The sequence below is a fragment of the Dermochelys coriacea genome, chromosome 5, assembly GCF_009764565.3.
Source record: "Dermochelys coriacea isolate rDerCor1 chromosome 5, rDerCor1.pri.v4, whole genome shotgun sequence".
NCBI lineage: Eukaryota > Metazoa > Chordata > Testudines > Dermochelyidae > Dermochelys > Dermochelys coriacea.
The window spans coordinates 82,528,133-82,548,791 of record NC_050072.1 but is presented as its reverse complement, the minus strand read 5'-3'; the positions used below and the strand labels follow the sequence as shown (position 1 = coordinate 82,548,791).

The window sequence follows — 20,659 nt, the reverse complement described above, 5'->3', positions numbered from 1 at the left end:
ACTGTGTAAGAGAGAAAACTAGAGACAGCTATGTATGAAAAGATTCATGTCCCATTAGGGGCATGACACTTCAGATCATAATGGCAACAAATCTTACTGCTAATATATGTTTTCAGTAATTCCCAGAACACAGGACAAGAAAGGGGTCCTCTTCAAAGGGGATATCTTTTGCCTCCAGTCTTGCTCTATGTATTCAGGATCCCTCTCAACCTGTCTGACTTCTATTTGCTTACTGTGCAAAATTATTTCAGTTACAGGTGAGAATAAGTCATAAGTGGAGTGTGCAACAGCTCCTTGTGCCTCTGTCCTGACTGACAAGGTGATTATAGAGCAATTTTTCTGGCATAATTAGGATTTACGGGAAAGTGTCCAGGGAAGGATAAAGTGGGAGATGCACAGAACTCCCCACCTTGCATCCCTGGCTGAGGGGATTTGGAGGGTTCATACTGCTGCTAAGCTTTCCTGCCCTGGACACCAATGTGGGTCTGCATAGTTGGGATTTGGATGTCAGGAATTGGTCTCTATTAGTTAAAAATAGAGGTATATTTTTGTGTTCATCTTGTAGTGGAGGTTCCTGAAGATTTCTCATTTAGCATCTGATCCTGTACCATTGAAATCAGTAGGAGTTTAACATTGACTTTAGTGAAAGCATGTTCAGACCCCTAGGGAGTAATGCTGAAATATCCTGAGCACATCCTGAAAGCTGCTATGTACCCTGAATTGATAGATTAAGGCCAGAAGGAACCACTGTGATCAACTGTTCTTTGACTACCTGTAATACATAGGCCATTGAATTTCACCAAGTGGTTCCTGCATCAAGGCCTTAAGTTCTGAATTCCTATTTGGTATGATTTGAGGGGGGAAGCATATGTAGGGGAGAATTTGGTTTACACATATGTTCTGTTAATTATTTGGGATGTATGGTATAATTTTTTACATTTTTATTAATATTTTGCCATTCACTCTTCAATGAAGAAAACAGAGTTTTGTACTGGCAAAAATCTGAAATGACAGCTACTCCAGGGATAGGAGTTGCATAGCATTAAAGGTCTATCCAGACAGCAATTCACATGATGACAAACTGTGTGGAGTTTGTGATATATAGTTATGTTAATATAGCATGATCTTGATAAAAGCTTCATAGTTCATGGGAGAAATTATCCTTCATGAAGAAACGCAGTGAAATAGCAAGAGAAAATATTTTTCACACAACTTTGTACAAGCCAAGACTAACTGCAGTGTCCAAGCAAAGTTTCACTCATCTTTGAAATTCCTTTCCTGCTGTAATGGTAAAAAGAGTTTTCCTAAGACTGTCAACACTTTGTACTGTATATCAGCAACTAGTGCATTAGGAATAAATAATTATAATAACAGTTAACAATAACAAAGGCCTTGTCTAAGAAAGCCTGTACAGGCACAAGCAGAGACCTTCCTATTTACAGTACACATCTTTCCATCGTATCGTAGAGATGTTAGGACTGTTTTTTTCAAATGTGCTGAGATTTCACTCTGGCATATCAGGTATAAATACTGGAAAAGTCACAACAAGGCCCTTTATTTTTGTCTGGGCTCTGAAATGGGTGGAAGAATTGTGCTATAGGTTGATATAAAGGGGTTTTAGCATTTGATTATGAACTGCTATTTGATAGTAGGGGTGAGCTGATTGAAGCACATATTGAGTTTTGTATAATAATTAGTAGGGTACTAAAAGCCTGTGGGTGAACACTTATTTGTTCTAAATCAAAAGAAAATAAACTAAATAAAATAAGTAAACTAAAACAGAGCTACTTTTGAGGTAGATGGTGGAGTTATTCTTATCAGGCCTGCAGTTCCCACCACAGTAGAGTTATGGTGGGTGGTGATTGATATGGAGATATATGGAAATACATGCTGTACAGTTTTCTTGCTTTATTTAAACGTTTCCTCATCTCTTATCAGAAGAAATTATCCCTGAAAAAGTGGATGTAAAGTGGCCATTTGTGGTCTGGGTTGCCCAGGTGGATCTAAATCCATTCCTGGATAGTGGGGTTATTGACCAAGCATGTGGTGTGTGTCTGCATAGACAGTTGGAATCCTATCCACCTCTGTGTCATAACATCACCAAACATGGATGTTCAGAGTGCTAAACTCTACTTGAGCTGTTAAGACCCGATTCTCCTTCCACAGCAAATTTAGCCTGATGTAACTCCATTGACTTCATTGGAATTACTACTTATTGTTGCCACTCTAAGAGGAAACTCAGGCCCTTAATAAAGTTTATGTTATAAAAATTAAAATACACGCTACTTAAACCACTCATACACACAGGTGGTTTCAAATATTACTTCAGGTAATATGAAACTGAAGTAAAATGATCGAAGTATCATCACAGACTGCTCAATGTGCAGAAGTGATCTGAAAAGTGAATAAATTTAGAGTTGCAGTAAGATGAAAATAGAGTCAGATGGTGACAAAAACAGAAGGTGTTGTACCATCTTTAGGAGAATCCCATACAAAATCAGAAAATGATGAAAGATTAGGTGTTGTGACAGGGTCGGGTCAGATGGCTACAGGAGAGTAATAGAAGGCAGATATATAAGCCCCAGGCTAAGTAGGTCCCTTTTCCCTGGGTAAGGTGACAGGGAAGGTTCCAGAACAATCAGGAACCTTCTGGAGACAATTAAGACAGGCTGATTAGAACACCTGCAGCCAGTCAAGAAGCTGCTAGAATCAATTAAGGCAGGCTAATCAGGGCACCTGGGTTTTAAAAAGGAGCTCACTTCAGTTTGTGGTGTGCATGTGAGGAGCTGAGAGCAAGAGGCATTAGGAGCTGAGAGTGAGAACGCAGACAGTTGGAGGACTGAGATGTACAAGCGTTATCAGACACCAGGAGGAAGGTCCTATGGTGAGGATAAAGAAGGTGTTGGGAGGAGGCCATGGGGAAGTAGCCCAGGGCGTTGTAGCTGTCACAACTGTTCCAGGTTTCAGAGTAGCAGCCGTGTTAGTCTGTATTCGCAAAAAGAAAAGGAGTACTTGTGGCACCTTAGAGACTAACAAATTTATTAGAGCATAAGCTTTCGGAATGCATCCGATGAAGTGAGCTGTAGCTCACGAAAGCTTATGCTCTAATAAATTTGTTAGTCTCTAAGGTGCCACAAGTACTCCTTTTCTTTTTACAACTGTTCCAGGAGGCACTCTAGACAGCTGCATTCCACAGGGCCCTGGGCTGGAACCCGGAGTAGAGGGCGGGCCCGGGTTCCCCCCAAATCCTCCCAACTCCTGGTCAGACACAGGAGGAGTCGACCTGGACTGTGAATACAGAAAAACGGCCAAGCTGAGGGCTGCCGTGAAGCTCCAAGGCGAGCAAATCTGCCAATAAGCGCAAGAGCCACTAAGGTAGAGCAGGAACTTTGTCACAATGTGTATAAGAAGGATTTTAATAGGGTCAAGTCCATCTAGGTGTTAAAATCTCACAATGCTAATTGGAGGCTTCATTCTGCGCTGATCTACATTTTGAGTAACCCGGTGGATTCCAGAGGGATTGTACAGGGTGTATTGCAGTTGGCATTAAAAAGCCAACACTTACCAACAGTTACCAAGCAGAGTTATCTGAGATCTCCTGCTTGAAGTATAGCAAAACAATCACAGTGTCTCAAATGCTATATTTCAGAGTAGCAGCCATGTTAGTCTGTATCCGCAAAAAGAATAGGAGTACTTGTGGCACCTCAGAGACTAACAAATTTATTTGAGTGTAAGCTTTTGTGAGCTACAGCTCACTTCATCGGATCCGATGAAGTGAGCTGTAGCTCACGAAAGCTTATACTCAAATAAATTTGTTAGTCTCTAAGATGCCACAAGTACTCCTTTTCAAATGCTATAGTTAACTGTTGACTGTTGAATAGCAATTGCTGTATGTCAACCAAGAGTTTGAACATGGGACTTTAAGTGGGAACTTAACAGGATGAAATATCCATGCCTAATGATATACATTAAATTAAATTAAGCTAAAGGACTTGTTCAAATCCAATTTGGATTCTCTTCTGGTTATGAAAGAACAGGCTTGGGGCATTGGGAACAGCTACATTTCACTGTATGGGGTAAGGTTAATAATATAAAAATGAACGCTCTTTCCAGACTATTATAATCTGTTTGGCTCCTTACCCAGGGAAAACCCCAAAGGATATTTTTAGAGGTTCTGAAAATTATTAAAGAATTTTCATGGGGTAAGGAGAAAAAGAAAGTATGACTTTTTTCAAAATGGTCCTGCCAGAACAAAAGGATAGGTTTATACACAACTTCCAGTCCTCCAATTATACTGTACAGTTTTCATCATGAATCATTGTCTACTGATAAAGAGATAAGATCCACAACAATCCTTACTGGACTGATACTGAGCAGTCTAATAGATCATCAGTTCCTCTTTCTGAATTGATAGAAGTCTGTGTTGTAGTAACCCTTCCTTGTTATCACTGTGTTTGTAAAAACATATTGAATAAAATGGTAAAAATATTGTAGAAGCATCAGTAGCAACACCACAGTTACAGTTGTGTTGAGATTTGTACTTACAGGTGGATTCAAATACCTGTATTTCATACTTTTTTGTCCTCAGATTTGGCACAATAAATCTTCAGAAATCAATCAAACTTTCCATAGAATATTTTAGTGAAATTTTTGCTCAGTGTTGCTGATTAAATATTTAAAAATTGAGAGATGTGGGCAACAGAGGGAGTTAGTTGAGGTTGAAAAGGGAAAATGATGAGGGGAGTATCCATGGTGGAGGACTTTATAGTCTGAATGCTTATTTCCTTGCTATTGACAGTTTGCTTTGTTACGGATATCCATTCTAGTAACCTGAACTCAAGGTTAACAACTTTTTTTTTATTAGAATATATTTAGCCTGAGCCCCTTTTATCACTAGCATGTAATAATATAGGAAAAACCCAGATTCATATTTAAATACAAGGAGTCATCTGGCATACGTGGATTGAAAGGGATTTTCTAAGCTTAAATCAGTTATTTCATTGGGAGTATTGTTTTCCTTCTCTAGGGTTTATGAATTCATTGATAATGAGAGTAGTTGACAATGCATATGAATTTGCTTTGACAGTTAAGCAGCTGACAAGTTTGCTTAGAACTTTATTCTAGAAAAATAATCTTTTTCTATACTAGAAACCATAACAAAGTAGAGTATAGTGTTTATATTTATAAATTGCTCCTTTCCTCCTCTGTACTAGGGCAGGATAAATATATAATAGAAGTTGTTGGAATTAGGATGTTAGACAAAACATTCATGAGAAACTCCAATTCAGAGTTTGACATACTATCAGTAGATCTACAGTTGAGGGGCTTTGTTCTGAAGAAATTATGAGCAATCCTTCTGGGCAGGCTAGCTGAGCACTGAGCCAAAATATCCAGAGGATGGATTGGTCCACTGCACATGGGAATAAAACATTCTTTATGGCCAAGAATTGCAGAGTTGCCTCTGAGTGGGGAGCTCATGTAAATACATACAATTCTATTCGAGGTCAACAAATGGCTTATCCAAACATATACAGACTGAAAAGCAGTTACAGTCACTACTTTCTATATTATTTCTAATTCCTTGATTTTTTTTCTCTTTTCTTCATTTTGCTTCATTCTTTTGGCTTTCTTGCAGCGATGCTATCAACTGCACATTCAAATGTGAGTGTTTTAAAGAGCTAAATGCTTTTTGCATGAGGAGAAGGGCTGTCTGAATCCTTCATTTCTTTTTTCCTTTTATTCTTTTTGCTATTTACTATAGGGCCCTAAATTCATCCAGCCAAGAATATTGCTATAAATCAGCTTGCTAAAAGTACTGTTCTATGTAATCCAAAATCTGTGTGAAATGTAGTATGTATGTGCAATTATTTATAACAATGTGAGCATTCACTATTGCATCCTGTGCAATGTGTGTTCTCGCTTGTGCCTTAGCTAGTAGAAAAGCTCGACTGCTGCGATTTCCAGCCTCAGAACAATCCTAGAACAACACTTGTATGTTGTGGAACTCCAACAGCACATGTTCATTTAGAAAATAGATAAAAATAAATCACCTCATTTATTTACCTTTCCCATTCCAGCCAGTTACTTCCAACATGCAATGAACTGAGATTTACTGTCAGGTATTATTTACAAAGTCCAAATTTGAGATCATTTGGTAGGCAAGCAAACTACATCCCACCTAAGAGCCAGTTTGTATCTGGCTGCTCCCAGGTGTGAAAGTATGGGTAAAGGATACAACTAGACTTCCTTCATCCTTATGTTGGGGGCCTCAATAATCAGGATGCGGTGCACAGATATTGCTATCTCAGCTGGAATTCCTCTAAGGAGTCCTGCTGCTGTGTGGTCCTTCCGCACACTCCCACAGTACATGCCATGTCTTAAAACCATAATCTGACCTAAACTGTGTATGTGCTGGATAATACTCTTCTTTAAGTGCTTAGTGCTTGCTTGTTGCATTGTAGGCACCTTATTATTCAAAAGAAAGAAAATAAGTGGTTGTTCAGTTAAACAATTGAATATGAAGCTGAACAAAGGATTTTTCCCTTCTTTTAGGCTTCGAATTTCAAATTCTTCATAGCTTTCTTTTTCTCTTCTCTCTTTTAGGATACATTTAAGAGAAATAAAATACTATTTGTATTCCCTTCCTTTTTGAAAATGTGATTCCATAGTTAGACTAAGAACAGGTGTGTGTGTTTGTGGAAGTAATTATTTTGCACCAAGAACAGGCTTCAAACTTCAGTGTTTGATTGTTAATTACCTTATTTCTTCAATCATAAAATGCTGTGCTTGAAAGAAAATTTATGCTGTGAAATCTCTAATGGTCTTATTTTCTGCTGCCAACAGATGTTGATGAGTGCACGTCAAACCCATGCACTAATGGCGATTGTGTTAATACACCTGGATCCTATTATTGCAAATGTAATGCAGGTTTCCAGAGAACTCCTACCAAGCAAGCTTGCATTGGTAAGAACATTTGTTTACACTTCTGCATACTCTATCAGATTCTGTTGGAGTTCTGAAAATAATTATTAGTGTTCTGTTTTTCAGTAAACCGTGACAGTGATGTAAGTGCTTTTTAATTACAGTTGAAATGTTGGCCTACCCTTGAGTTACTTCTATAGATACAATAGTGGTTTAATTTTTGGTCTTTGCTGTTCATCAGTTCCTTCCGGTGACCCAGTTCACTTGGCTAGCTGGTTTAAATTGGAGAATACACAGAAAATTAAGGCTATGCATATTTTAATAGACTAATTATTGAACTTCACTACAGACTAATACTGTTCAATAGTCTTATAGCAGCATAATGAATGTTTGACAGTATAAAGCTATATACGTACTGGGAGATCAGGAGAATGAGGTCTTTTCATCTTCAAAATGTTTCTTTCTAGGTAATATTTACTGTCAGGCTCTTTTAAAAACAATAGCTAGTAATGTGTCACTTTTAGTTCTTTGATGGAAAGTCATCTGATGGAAACCGTGTAAAGTGCTGTGAGGTACAATGCTTTCTTAATATTGTTTACTCATTACTTAGAAGGGTTTTTTTAATGATTTTTTCTCTCTCACTTAGATATCGATGAATGCATACAAAATGGCATTCTTTGTAAAAATGGCCGGTGTGTGAACACTGATGGAAGTTTCCAGTGTATTTGCAATGCTGGGTTTGAACTAACTACGGATGGAAAGAACTGTGTTGGTATGGAGAGCTTGTCTTTATACAAGGGTGAAGAGCCAAAGAGAGACTCTGGTTTAACGTTTCTAGAAGTTACACTTCACACAGTATTTTTGATCTTCAAAGATGGAATTTTGTGAAATAAGATCTGGTATGAAGTGCCAGAGCCTCACTGGGGTCAAGTTGACAGTGTGAGGAGCTGCACCAAGTGGGTGGTGTATGGAGCTGCACCATCCCAAAGAGAGTTCAGGAAGGAATTGACCTTCGCAGGGTGCAGTCTCTCCCTGAGTGACCCAGTGCATATGTGGGTGTGGCTGGAGTAGAAGGGGAAGTGAGGGTCAAAACCATGATCCCACCTCCTCCACACCCCTGCTTGCCCCCTTCAGGTTACGGTTCACCTCTGGAAGAATATCAAGAGAGCAGTCCTTGTGTTGTCCTGAGCAAAAACCCTGCAATTGTGATAAACGTTTGTAAGGGTAGTACAAGCAGTAAGGCTTCTTGCCTGCTTCCCCCTCCTCCTAATTTGCACCAACATAAGGGCTTGTCACAGTTTATCCCCATAATGGGCCAGTGGCCTATTCATGTTTCTGAACTGTAAGTTTCATTTTTTTAGATTTTAAACTCTGGCTGCAAGGGCTGTGTCTTGGTAGGAGTTTGTACAGCACGTAGCACGTTTTAGTTATTGCTGCAATAACAGTAATCATAATATATTTAATATAAAGGCATTTAGATGCTATAATATAGTTATATAATTTCTTGTTAATGACTAGGAAGAAGGTTATACTTCTTGTTGGTTCCTTCATATTTAAATGCTTAGCATAAATTATTTCATTTTCTGATAATTTCTGATAGTCACACAGTTTAGTACAGAGTGGACCATGCAATTCCTGTTGACAGGGCGGGGCAGACTCTAATATGTGATGCAATCCACAGGTAATAAGATTTTCTGAGGAAACAGCATGTCTCCCTTTAATCCCATAGCCTGAGTTTTACTTCTTTGCCTTGTTAAAGATGGGTATTTTTATTTCTGTTAAAAAGTGTCATGAGAAACTTGCAGCTGCACCAAGCTTTGAATTCTTTAAAGTAGTTGAACCTTGTTCTCCCTTCTCTTAAGGGAAGAGGAGTCACCATTTACTGCCATGCCTTCTCTGTTGAAATATTCAGGGTAAATGACGTTCTAACTCTGATGTTTTGCTGCTTCTATTTCCTCAAGGCTAAAGGGTATAAGTCATTTTCTGTGCTCTGTTTCTGCAGATCATGATGAGTGCACCACCACCAACATGTGTTTAAATGGGATGTGCATAAATGAGGATGGTAGCTTCAAATGTATCTGCAAACCAGGGTTTGTCCTGGCTCCAAATGGGCGTTACTGTACTGGTATGTATGATTGTGAGATAACACATTAGGACAATCTTAATTGAAACCACGTTTTCCTGTCTAGTGAATCATGTAAGAATGCAAATCTTTTGTCATACGGACTTAATAATTTTCCAATATCTTGCTAGCTTGGTACAGTAGGCATCTAAAGCGGCCTAAAATACTCATTGTAATTCTAGAAAGAAATTACAGAACCATGTAATAACGGTGTGCAAGATACAATGGTTGGATGGATGACAAATTGGCTTGTGAAAATTTGTGGGAAATGTAGCTGTAATTTATTCTGTAAAACACTTCAAAAAAGAGTAACAAGAGTAGCAATATGAAAAAGCTTCAAAGGTTTTACTTTTTATGAATATTCAAAAGTAAATTCCCACTTCGTTTACTTCTTGCTCTAGAACAGGGGTGGACAAACTATGGCCCATGGGCCAGATCTGGCCTGCCAGCCATTTTAATCTGGCCCTCAAACTCCTGCTGGGGAGCGGGTTCTGGGGCTTGCTGCATTCCAGCTGGGGAGCAGGGTCGAGAGCAGCTCCACGCAGCTCCCGGAAGCAGTGGCATGGTCTCCCTCTGGCTCCTATGTGCAGGGGCAGTCAGGGTACTTCACTCTGCATACTTCCCCCCGCCCCAAGTGCCGCCCCCGCAGCTCCCATTGGCCAGGAACCACAGCCAATGGGAGCTGCAGGGGTGATACCTGCAGATGGAGCAGTGTGCAGAGCCACCTGGCTGCGCCTCCACATAGGAGCCGGAGAAGGGATATGCCACTGCTTCCGGAGCCTCTTGAGGTAAGCAGTATCTAAAGCCTGCACCCTTGAGCCTCTCCCCGAGTCCCTACCCCAGCCCTGATCCCCCTCCTGCCCTCTGAACCCCTGGATCCCAGCCCGGAGCACCCTCCTGCACCCCAAACTTCTCATCCCCAGCCTCACCCCAGAGCCCACACCCCCTGCCAGAGCCCTCACGTCCCACTCCCCTGCCCCAGCCTGGAGCCCCCTCCCGCACCCTGAACTCCTCATTTCTGGCCCCACCCCAGAGCCTGCACCCAGAACCAGAGCCCTTACCCCCCTCCCATACCCAACCCCAATTTTGAGAGCATTCATGGCCCGCCATACAATTTGTAGCCCTCAGGCCAAAAAGTTTGCCCACCTCTGCTCTAGAATTACATAATGTTTATTAGGACACCATCACGTAGGGCTAAACACAAGCTTCTTTGTGGAGAAAAGGAAAATTTTGAACGTTTAAAGAATGGAGCCTAATCTAACTCAATTTAAAGACAACTGTGGAAGTTGGATTGGGCCTTCAGTAGAAAGGTATTTCATGATCAAACTTGTCTGTGAACATTTTTTCTTTCTGTACTAACATTGGACCTCTTATGTGAATCTGGTCTCTTTTAAAATAAACATGTAGCTTTCCAGTTCACACTCAAAGGTTATTTTTAAGCGTTCATTTAGATGAAAATTAGTATGGCTTGATGATAAAAAGATGAATCCACACTTTTTTTTTCAATTGCACAGATATACACTATCTGCAGACAAAAGAAAAAATGTAGGGTTAAACCCTGTAATTTAAATCAAATTTTAGAGAAAGGGGGAAGAGAAATTGTTCTTGTATTTCTGAGTTGCAAATTACGTGTAAACTTGCTGAGAATAAAGAAAACAGGGGAAAAGAAAGAGAGGCTGCCTGATGAACTAATGAATGGGATTCATGAGCAGAGGTTAGCTGGCTTTGATTTAACTCAAGTGTGGTATGAGATTGGTATTGAGTAACGAAGTGTTAGTTCATAAAAGGAGAAGACTTCCTTTCCTTGCTTCTTAAATAGCACAAATAAATTGTCAGGCTTGAGAGGGCAACAAAACTATAGTCTTACCAGGTTTTGAATTTTAAAAATCAGTTGTTTTTATTTTTAAAAAATGAAAAATCCCCATCATCATGAAACAACTCCTAAAGGATTGACTGGGCTATATTAATGGTTGCTACAGGACAATGCTCTAGTACTGAACTTTATTACAATATAATGTTTTGTCCAACCATTTCATAGTGAATTCAGTACCTGCAATAATGGGTGTCTTAGAAAAAACGAAGTGAGATAAATCAATAGTGGCGACGCTCCATTTAGAGTTAAATAGAAAATCCAAATTCATAGAATCATAGAATCATAGAATATCAGGGTTGGAAGGGACCCCAGAAGGTCATCTAGTCCAACCCCCTGCTCAAAGCAGGACCAAGTCCCAGTTAAATCATCCCAGCCAGGGCTTTGTCAAGCCTGACCTTAAAAACCTCTAAGGAAGGAGATTCTACCACCTCCCTAGGTAACGCATTCCAGTGTTTCACCACCCTCTTAGTGAAAAAGTTTTTCCTAATATCCAATCTAAACCTCCCCCATTGCAACTTGAGACCATTACTCCTCGTTCTGTCATCTGCTACCATTGAGAACAGTCTAGAGCCATCCTCTTTGAAACCCCCTTTCAGGTAGTTGAAAGCAGCTATCAAATCCCCCCTCATTCTTCTCTTCTGCAGACTAAACAATCCCAGCTCCCTCAGCCTCTCCTCATAAGTCATGTGCTCTAGACCCCTAATCATTTTCATTGCCCTTCGTTGTACTCTTTCCAATTTATCCACATCCTTCCTGTAGTGTGGGGCCCAAAACTGGACACAGTACTCCAGATGAGGCCTCACCAGTGTCGAATAGAGGGGAACGATCACGTCCCTCGATCTGCTCGCTATGCCCCTACTTATACATCCCAAAATGCCATTGGCCTTCTTGGCAACAAGGGCACACTGCTGACTCATATCCAGCTTCTCGTCCACTGTCACCCCTAGGTCCTTTTCCGCAGAACTGCTGCCGAGCCATTCGGTCCCTAGTCTGTAGCGGTGCATTGGATTCTTCCATCCTAAGTGCAGGACCCTGCACTTATCCTTATTGAACCTCATTAGATTTCTTTTGGCCCAATCCTCCAATTTGTCTAGGTCCTTCTGTATCCTATCCCTCCCCTCCAGCGTATCTACCACTCCTCCCAGTTTAGTATCATCCGCAAATTTGCTGAGAGTGCAATCCACACCATCCTCCAGATCATTTATGAAGATATTGAACAAAACGGGCCCCAGGACCGACCCCTGGGGCACTCCACTTGACACCGGCTGCCAACTAGACATGGAGCCATTGATCACTACCCGTTGAGCCCGACAATCTAGCCAGCTTTCTACCCACCTTATAGTGCATTCATCCAGCCCATACTTCCTTAACTTGCTGACAAGAATGCTGTGGGAGACCGTGTCAAAAGCTTTGCTAAAGTCAAGAAACAATACATCCACTGCTTTCCCTTCATCCACAGAACCAGTAATCTCATCATAAAAGGCGATTAGATTAGTCAGGCATGACCTTCCCTTGGTGAATCCATGCTGACTGTTCCTGATCACTTTCCTCTCCTCTAAGTGCTTCAGGATTGATTCTTTGAGGACCTGCTCCATGATTTTTCCAGGGACTGAGGTGAGGCTGACCGGCCTGTAGTTCCCAGGATCCTCCTTCTTCCCTTTTTTAAAGATGGGCACTACATTAGCCTTTTTCCAGTCATCCGGGACTTCCCCCGTTCGCCACGAGTTTTCAAAGATAATGGCCAAGGGCTCTGCAATCACAGCCGCCAATTCCTTCAGCACTCTCGGATGCAATTCGTCCGGCCCCATGGACTTGTGCACGTCCAGCTTTTCTAAATAGTCCCTAACCACCTCTATCTCTACAGAGGGCTGGCCATCTCTTCCCCATTTTGTGTTGCCCAGCACAGCAGTCTGGGAGCTGACCTTGTTAGTGAAAACAGAGGCAAAAAAAGCATTGAGTACATTAGCTTTTTCCACATCCTCTGTCACTAGCTTGCCTCCCTCATTCAGTAAGGGGCCCACACTTTCCTTGGCTTTCTTCTTGTTGCCAACATACCTGAAGAAACCCTTCTTGTTACTCTTGACATCTCTTGCTAGCTGCAGCTCCAGGTGCGATTTGGCCCTCCTGATATCTTTCCTACATGCCCGAGCAATATTTTTATACTCTTCCCTGGTCATATGTCCAAGCTTCCACTTCTTGTAAGCTTCTTTTTTATGTTTAAGATCCGCTAGGATTTCACCATTAAGCCAAGCTGGTCGCCTGCCATATTTACTATTCTTTCGACTCATCGGGATGGTTTGTCCCTGTAACCTCAACAGGGATTCCTTGAAATACAGCCAGCTCTCCTGGACTCCCTTCCCTTTCATGTTAGTCCCCCAGGGGATCCTGGCCATCTGTTCCCTGAGGGAGTCAAAGTCTGCTTTCCTGAAGTCCAGGGTCCGTATCCTGCTGCTTACCTTTCTTCCCTGCGTCAGGATCCTGAACTCAACCAACTCATGGTCACTGCCTCCCAGATTCCCATCCACTTTTGCTTCCCCCACTAATTCTACCCGGTTTGTGAGCAGCAGGTCAAGAAAAGCGCTCCCCCTAGTTGGCTCCCCTAGCACTTGCACCAGGAAATTGTCCCCTACGCTTTCCAAAAACTTCCTGGATTGTCTATGCACCGCTGTATTGCTCTCCCAGCAGATATCAGGAAAATTAAAGTCACCCATGAGAATCAGGGCATGCGATCTAGTAGCTTCCGTGAGTTGCCGGAAGAAAGCCTCATCCACCTCATCCCCCTGGTCCGGTGGTCTATAGCAGACTCCCACCATGACATCACTCTTGTTGCACACACTTCTAAACTTAATCCAGAGACACTCAGGTTTTTCCACAGTTTCGTACCGGAGCTCTGAGCAGTCATACTGCTCCCTTACATACAGTGCTACTCCCCCACCTTTTCTGCCCTGCCTGTCCTTCCTGAACAGTTTATAACCATCCATGACTGTACTCCAGTCATGTGAGTTATCCCACCAAGTCTCTGTTATTCCAATCACGTCATAATTCCTTGACATCACCAGGACCTCCAGTTCTCCCTGCTTGTTTCCAAGGCTTTGTGCATTTGTATATAAGCACTTGAGATAACCTGTTGATCGCCCCTCATTCCCAGTATGAGGCAGGAGCCCTCCCCTCTCAGACATTCCTGCCTGTGCTTCCTCCCGGTATCCCGCTTTCCCACTTACCTCAGGGGAATTGTTTCATTATACAGTACTTCACGGTAAAAATTGCATTATTGGCCAAAGTAAACCTCTCTTTACAGAGTTTGATCCTGCACCTTTGAAGTTAATAGGAGTTTTTTGTCACTGACTCCACGGGAAACAGCATCATGTCCTTAGTGAAGTTAAGTGAAACACTGGCTTTGCTAAAAGACAATTATGCCATATTTATCTGTATTCTAACTTCAATTTTAAAACACAATATTACTGTGAAATAAATGGCGGAAAACAAAGTGAAAAATCTGCAATTGACAAGCTAAATATAGAATCTCTGATACCTCTATACTCCACATTTTTTCTGAAAGTTTGTTTTAAAGTATATGCCCTTTGGCTGAGACCTTGCATATCAAGTTTAACAGGGAAATGCTAACAATCCCTCAATTACTATAGTACCAAGAAGCAATGCTTTAATGACATTTACTCAAAAATAACAATAAGTGAATTTATGTTTCCCTCTGGGCAGATATTGATGAATGCCAGACGCCAGGAATTTGCATGAATGGTCATTGCATCAATACAGAAGGTTCTTTTCGGTGTGAATGTCCACCAGGCCTGGCGGTTGGGGTTGATGGCCGTGTTTGTGTAGGTAAGTGAGACTTCTTCAATGAAAAGCAATTAGGAGTTCTTATTATGATTTATCAAAGTATAACATTTTAAAAAAATCAAGACATTCTTCTTGTTGACATTTTGACATTTGTTGTTGATTAAAATAATTAATTATGTAGGATTCATTCTGCCACATGGTTGATAGTCTGTGATTACAGGATCTGTGTCTTGATCTTCCTTGTCTCCTGTGTCTTTTTAAATACATTTCCATTCCTGAGTCAGTATTTTCACTTGTACATCTCACCCTTTCCTCTAATGCTGGTCACTCACCCCAAATCATTGGAAAAAATAAACCACTTTGGTCAGGGGAGGGGAAAGAGTTGTATTTTTTTGAATATATTGTTTCTCTCATTTTCACCTCTTTCCCTCATCCTATGAAGATCAAGTAAAGCAAACAATAATCCAGCAGGAGAAATATAGTAAGTTATCATAAAAATGCAACCTAAGTAAACATGAATTTATATGGACTCATAAATATTTCATAATCACTGTGTTTGGTGGCATGAAATTATGCTGCACAATGTGCTGAAAATTAGAAGATAAAAAAGATTAAGGAAAAAACTGAGGTTCTCTGTTCTTAAACTGAGGATATCAAATTATGTAGCTCTCAGCTTCATCCAATGAAAAATCTTATGATTACTAACAATCTTTGAAAGAATGAATTCCTCCTTTGAAATGCATGATTTTTACTTTAGTGGCCCAAATCAGGTGTGTGTGAAGTCTGAAAAATCATCATCATAGAAATCAGAGATAGAAAGGATGTGGTACGTCATGCATAATTGTTCCTGACTGTATAGTCTCCAATGATCACTCTAATCCAGCTTTAACTCAGTCAAACAATCCTTGTCCTTGGGAAACATTTTAGTCTCAATGCTATGACTATATAATGCGAATAATGAGAGAAACCAAATCTCTAAATCTGCTGTGGAGAAGGAGCGAACAATTCCATGCAAGAATTCCTCCTGAGAATTAGTCCTGCATACTGGAGATCATTGTCTTAGGGGAAGTCCATTTGCCCTATGTTGTGTATACACACACATATGGCTTATAAACTAACAGGAAATAAACTAAAAATAACACAATACTGTAAATGTACATATTCACTGTGCTTAATGATGTGTATTGGAAAAATGGCAATATAGATCATTATTATTGGGTATTAGCAGATGTTGTCAGATGGCTTTTTATCAGCTTTCTTTTGTGTAGCTGGCTGTTTGCTATTACTGAGGGATCAGATCGGAAGAAGAACATGGTGGTACTTCACCAAAGCTGTGCCCACAATCTCAAAATAGCTGGATGTTCCTGCTAAAATAATCAGCAGTGAAGTAGTTAACTTAGCCAACATTTGTCATAATTATGCTTCTAAGCTAAGATAAATGTAGTTGAGATAAATAATATAGCAGTTTTCTGCAATCTTAGAACTATTCAACCAGATCAAAGGGATATAAAGAACCAAGGTTGAAGCATTCTGTTCTCTGCTGTTCCCTGCTGGAATTATGGCCCTATAGAGCACATTATAAGCCTGCACAACTAAGAACAATCCTGAATCTGAACTAGGCCTTGGGGATTGGGATAACACAAAGATGGCTTAAAACTAATGTTAGCGCCATGTACTGAAGATGTAGCCCATTATTCCTACCTGCCTGTCTACAGACACAGGAAGATTGTACTGCATCAGTTAATATTTGGAAGGGTATCTCTATAACCATAAGGGCTAAACACTTTTATATTATATATTCTTGTTTTAAAACAAAAATTTTAATTCTGCAGAAGCTGGGGGATTGCCAAAATAAAAGCACTTCAGTGTTCCACCAAGTACCAGCTCAGTCTAACCCCTTCAATTACAAACTCCATTTAGAAACTCCAATAGGAAAAGTCTGCATGGTGCAAGGAGTAAGAGGAAGTTAATGTGAAAAGCAGAATGTTCCTTTACTCTGTTTCTAAATAAGAATACTAAATATGTACTGTATTTTAATAACTTTTTATTGTATTGTATTTTATTAATTAAACCTATGCTAAGGTTTAAACCAAGAATTAAAAGTAAGAATTGTTCTCACTGATGTTACAACCATGATATTTGCTTATATCGTGTTAATAAATATTACCAATAAAGTACTGAAATGAGCACAGACAGCTTGAGATGGTAAACTCCCAGCACCATTCTTATTGTATTAGGGATTTCACAATTAGGGCACAGTCGCAGAGCCAGCTTTAAGTACGAGCCAGGCAGCAACTTTTTGTGGTCCACACATTTTGGGGCCCAGGCCAGTCTGATCTCACACTCTGGCAGTGAGACAGTAGTGGGAAGCAACCCAGTGTTTAGTTTTCTGTGCTCGCCTTTACCTCCCACCCGCAGTGTTCCAGCAGTTTGGGGCTTTACAAATTGTAAGGCCAGCTTGGCACAGTATTTCACATATGAGCATACACAGCTGCACATATCCATATAAGATTCCTTGTTTCAAGAAGAAGGAATGAGGAATCTCATGTAATAGCTTTGTGCTAGCTTGCGCTGAATTTGGACTAACCATCAGTCTAAAGAAGACATTGATTATGGCATAAGGTCTCTTGACTGCACCAGAAGTTTTAATAGCACCATGATAGAAATTGTGCACAAGTTATGCTATTTGGGAGTTACTGTATCGGATAACTTATCTCTAGATAACAAGATTAATTCTGGCATCAGAAAGGCGTGCACCACATTCAGCCAACTGACCAAGCATGTGTGGGATAACTAGAAACTAACACTGAACACCAAGATACAGGTCTACCAGGCTTGCGTTCTGAGCACACTGCTGTATGGTGATGGACTGCCTCCAGCAGGCTTGAGCAAAGGCTAAACATCTTACATACCTGCTGTTTTTACTGTATTCTAAATATGAAGTGGGAAATGTCCATGACACCGAAGTACTTGAGAAAGCAAAATTGCCAGGTCTAGTCATTACTCTCAGACACACATATCTCCGCTGGCTTGGTCATCTGCATTGAATGCATGCTTTCCAAAGGATCTCCTTTATGGAGAATTTTCAGATGCTCTAAGGCTACTAGGCCAACCTAGACACAGGTTCAAAGACATTTTGCAAAAAGAATTTGAAAACTTTCAACACCAAGCTGGGAATATTGAGTTAGCACCAGGTTACACTGGAGGACTGTGCTACAGCAGGGAGTCAAAGAGACTGAAAAAAAGTGGTTGAGAGAGAGAGGAAAGTGAAGAGAGCAAAGAGGAAAGCACAACAGGCCTCAAGTGCTAGTAGTGCCCTGGCTTCATCCCTCTGACCCTGCATCTGTGTTATCTGTGGCAAGGACTGTTACTCAATTTTTTCTAGCCACTTGCAGTACTATAACATGGCACACAGTAACTGAACGGCTTTGGAGCTTTCAAGATGGACTGCTGCTACTTTTGATGAGATTCCAGAATTGCCACTTTGTGTCACTCTGAAGCCCAGAATGTCTATTGAGTCAGTGTGAAGTAATACCAACAGCTACGTTCATGGCTCAGAGCTCTTTCTGTTTAGAATATCCCCAGATCCTGTCATTGCTGGGATTTGCAATCTGTTGCCATCCAGTTTTTAAGTTGTTGGCTATTTTGATTTTATGAATTATAGCTGTGTGACAGCTACGGAAAGGCATAGAATCATAGAATCATAGAATATCAGGGTTGGAAGGGACCCCAGAAGGTCATCTAGTCCAACCCCCTGCTCAAAGCAGGACCAAGTCCCAGTTAAATCATCCCAGCTAGGGCTTTGTCAAGCCTGACCTTAAAAACCTCTAAGGAAGGAGATTCTACCACCTCCCTAGGTAACGCATTCCAGTGTTTCACCACCCTCTTAGTGAAAAAGTTTTTCCTAATATCCAATCTAAACCTCCCCCATTGCAACTTGAGACCATTACTCCTCGTTCTGTCATCTGCTACCATTGAGAACAGTCTAGAGCCATCCTCTTTGAAACCCCCTTTCAGGTAGTTGAAAGCAGCTATCAAATCCCCCTCATTCTTCTCTTCTGCAGACTAAACAATCCCAGCTCCCTCAGCCTCTCCTCATAAGTCATGTGCTCTAGACCCCTAATCATTTTCGTTGCCCTTCGTTGTACTCTTTCCAATTTATCCACATCCTTCCTGTAGTGTGGGGCCCAAAACTGGACACAGTACTCCAGATGAGGCCTCACCAGTGTCGAATAGAGGGGAACGATCACGTCCCTCGATCTGCTCGCTATGCCCCTACTTATACAACCCAAAATGCCATTGGCCTTCTTGGCAACAAGGGCACACTGCTGACTCATATCCAGCTTCTCGTCCACTGTCACCCCTAGGTCCTTTTCCGCAGAACTGCTGCCGAGCCATTCGGTCCCTAGTCTGTAGCGGTGCATTGGATTCTTCCATCCTAAGTGCAGGACCCTGCATTTATCCTTATTGAACCTCATTAGATTTCTTTTGGCCCAATCCTCCAATTTGTCTAGGTCCTTCTGTATCCTATCCCTCCCCTCCAGCGTATCTACCACTCCTCCCAGTTTAGTATCATCCGCAAATTTGCTGAGAGTGCAATCCACACCATCCTCCAGATCATTTATGAAGATATTGAACAAAACGGGCCCCAGGACCGACCCCTGGGGCACTCCACTTGACACCGGCTGCCAACTAGACATGGAGCCATTGATCACTACCCGTTGAGCCCGACAATCTAGCCAGCTTTCTACCCACCTTATAGTGCATTCATCCAGCCCATACTTCCTTAACTTGCTGACAAGAATGCTGTGGGAGACCGTGTCAAAAGCTTTGCTAAAGTCAAGAAACAATACATCCACTGCTTTCCCTTCATCCACAGAACCAGTAATCTCATCATAAAGGCGATTAGATTAGTCAGGCATGACCTTCCCTTGGTGAATCCATGCTGACTGTTCCTGATCACTTTCCTCTCCTCTAAGTGCTTCAGGATTGATTCTTTGAGGACCTGCTCCATGATTTTTCCAGGGACTGAGGTGAGGCTGACCGGCCTGTAGTTCCCAGGATCCTCCTCCTTCCCTTTTTTAAAGATGGGCACTACATTAGCCTTTTTCCAGTCATCCGGGACTTCCCCCGTTCGCCACGAGTTTTCAAAGATAATGGCCAAGGGCTCTGCAATCACAGCCGCCAATTCCTTCAGCACTCTCGGATGCAATTCGTCCGGCCCCATGGACTTGTGCACGTCCAGCTTTTCTAAATAGTCCCTAACCACCTCTATCTCTACAGAGGGCTGGCCATCTCTTCCCCATTTTGTGTTGCCCAGCACAGCAGTCTGGGAGCTGACCTTGTTAGTGAAAACAGAGGCAAAAAAAGCATTGAGTACATTAGCTTTTTCCACATCCTCTGTCACTAGCTTGCCTCCCTCATTCAGTAAGGGGCCCACACTTTCCTTGGCTTTCTTCTTGTTGCCAACATACCTGAAGAAACCCTTCTTGTTACTCTTGACATCTCTTGCTAGCTGCAGCTCCAGGTGCGATTTGGCCCTCCTGATATCTTTCCTACATGCCCGAGCAATATTTTTATACTCTTCCCTGGTCATATGTCCAAGCTTCCACTTCTTGTAAGCTTCTTTTTTATGTTTAAGATCCGCTAGGATTTCACCATTAAGCCAAGCTGGTCGCCTGCCATATTTACTATTCTTTCGACTCATCGGGATGGTTTGTCCCTGTAACCTCAACAGGGATTCCTTGAAATACAGCCAGCTCTCCTGGACTCCCTTCCCTTTCATGTTAGTCCCCCAGGGGATCCTGGCCATCTGTTCCCTGAGGGAGTCAAAGTCTGCTTTCCTGAAGTCCAGGGTCCGTATCCTGCTGCTTACCTTTCTTCCCTGCGTCAGGATCCTGAACTCAACCAACTCATGGTCACTGCCTCCCAGATTCCCATCCACT

General features: G+C 41.6%; 1 protein-coding gene across 1 annotated transcript in view; it reads left to right on the top strand.

Moving 5' to 3' along the window:
• Window positions 1-20,659, top strand: part of FBN2 (fibrillin 2) — a 247,169-nt gene that overhangs the window by 89,804 nt on the left and 136,706 nt on the right. Inside the window, exons 12-15 of the mRNA XM_038402837.2 lie at window positions 6,844-6,963; window positions 7,568-7,693; window positions 8,924-9,046; window positions 14,634-14,756. Of these exons, the coding sequence (XP_038258765.1) occupies window positions 6,844-6,963; window positions 7,568-7,693; window positions 8,924-9,046; window positions 14,634-14,756 (492 nt within the window). The remainder of the gene's footprint in view (window positions 1-6,843; window positions 6,964-7,567; window positions 7,694-8,923; window positions 9,047-14,633; window positions 14,757-20,659) is intronic.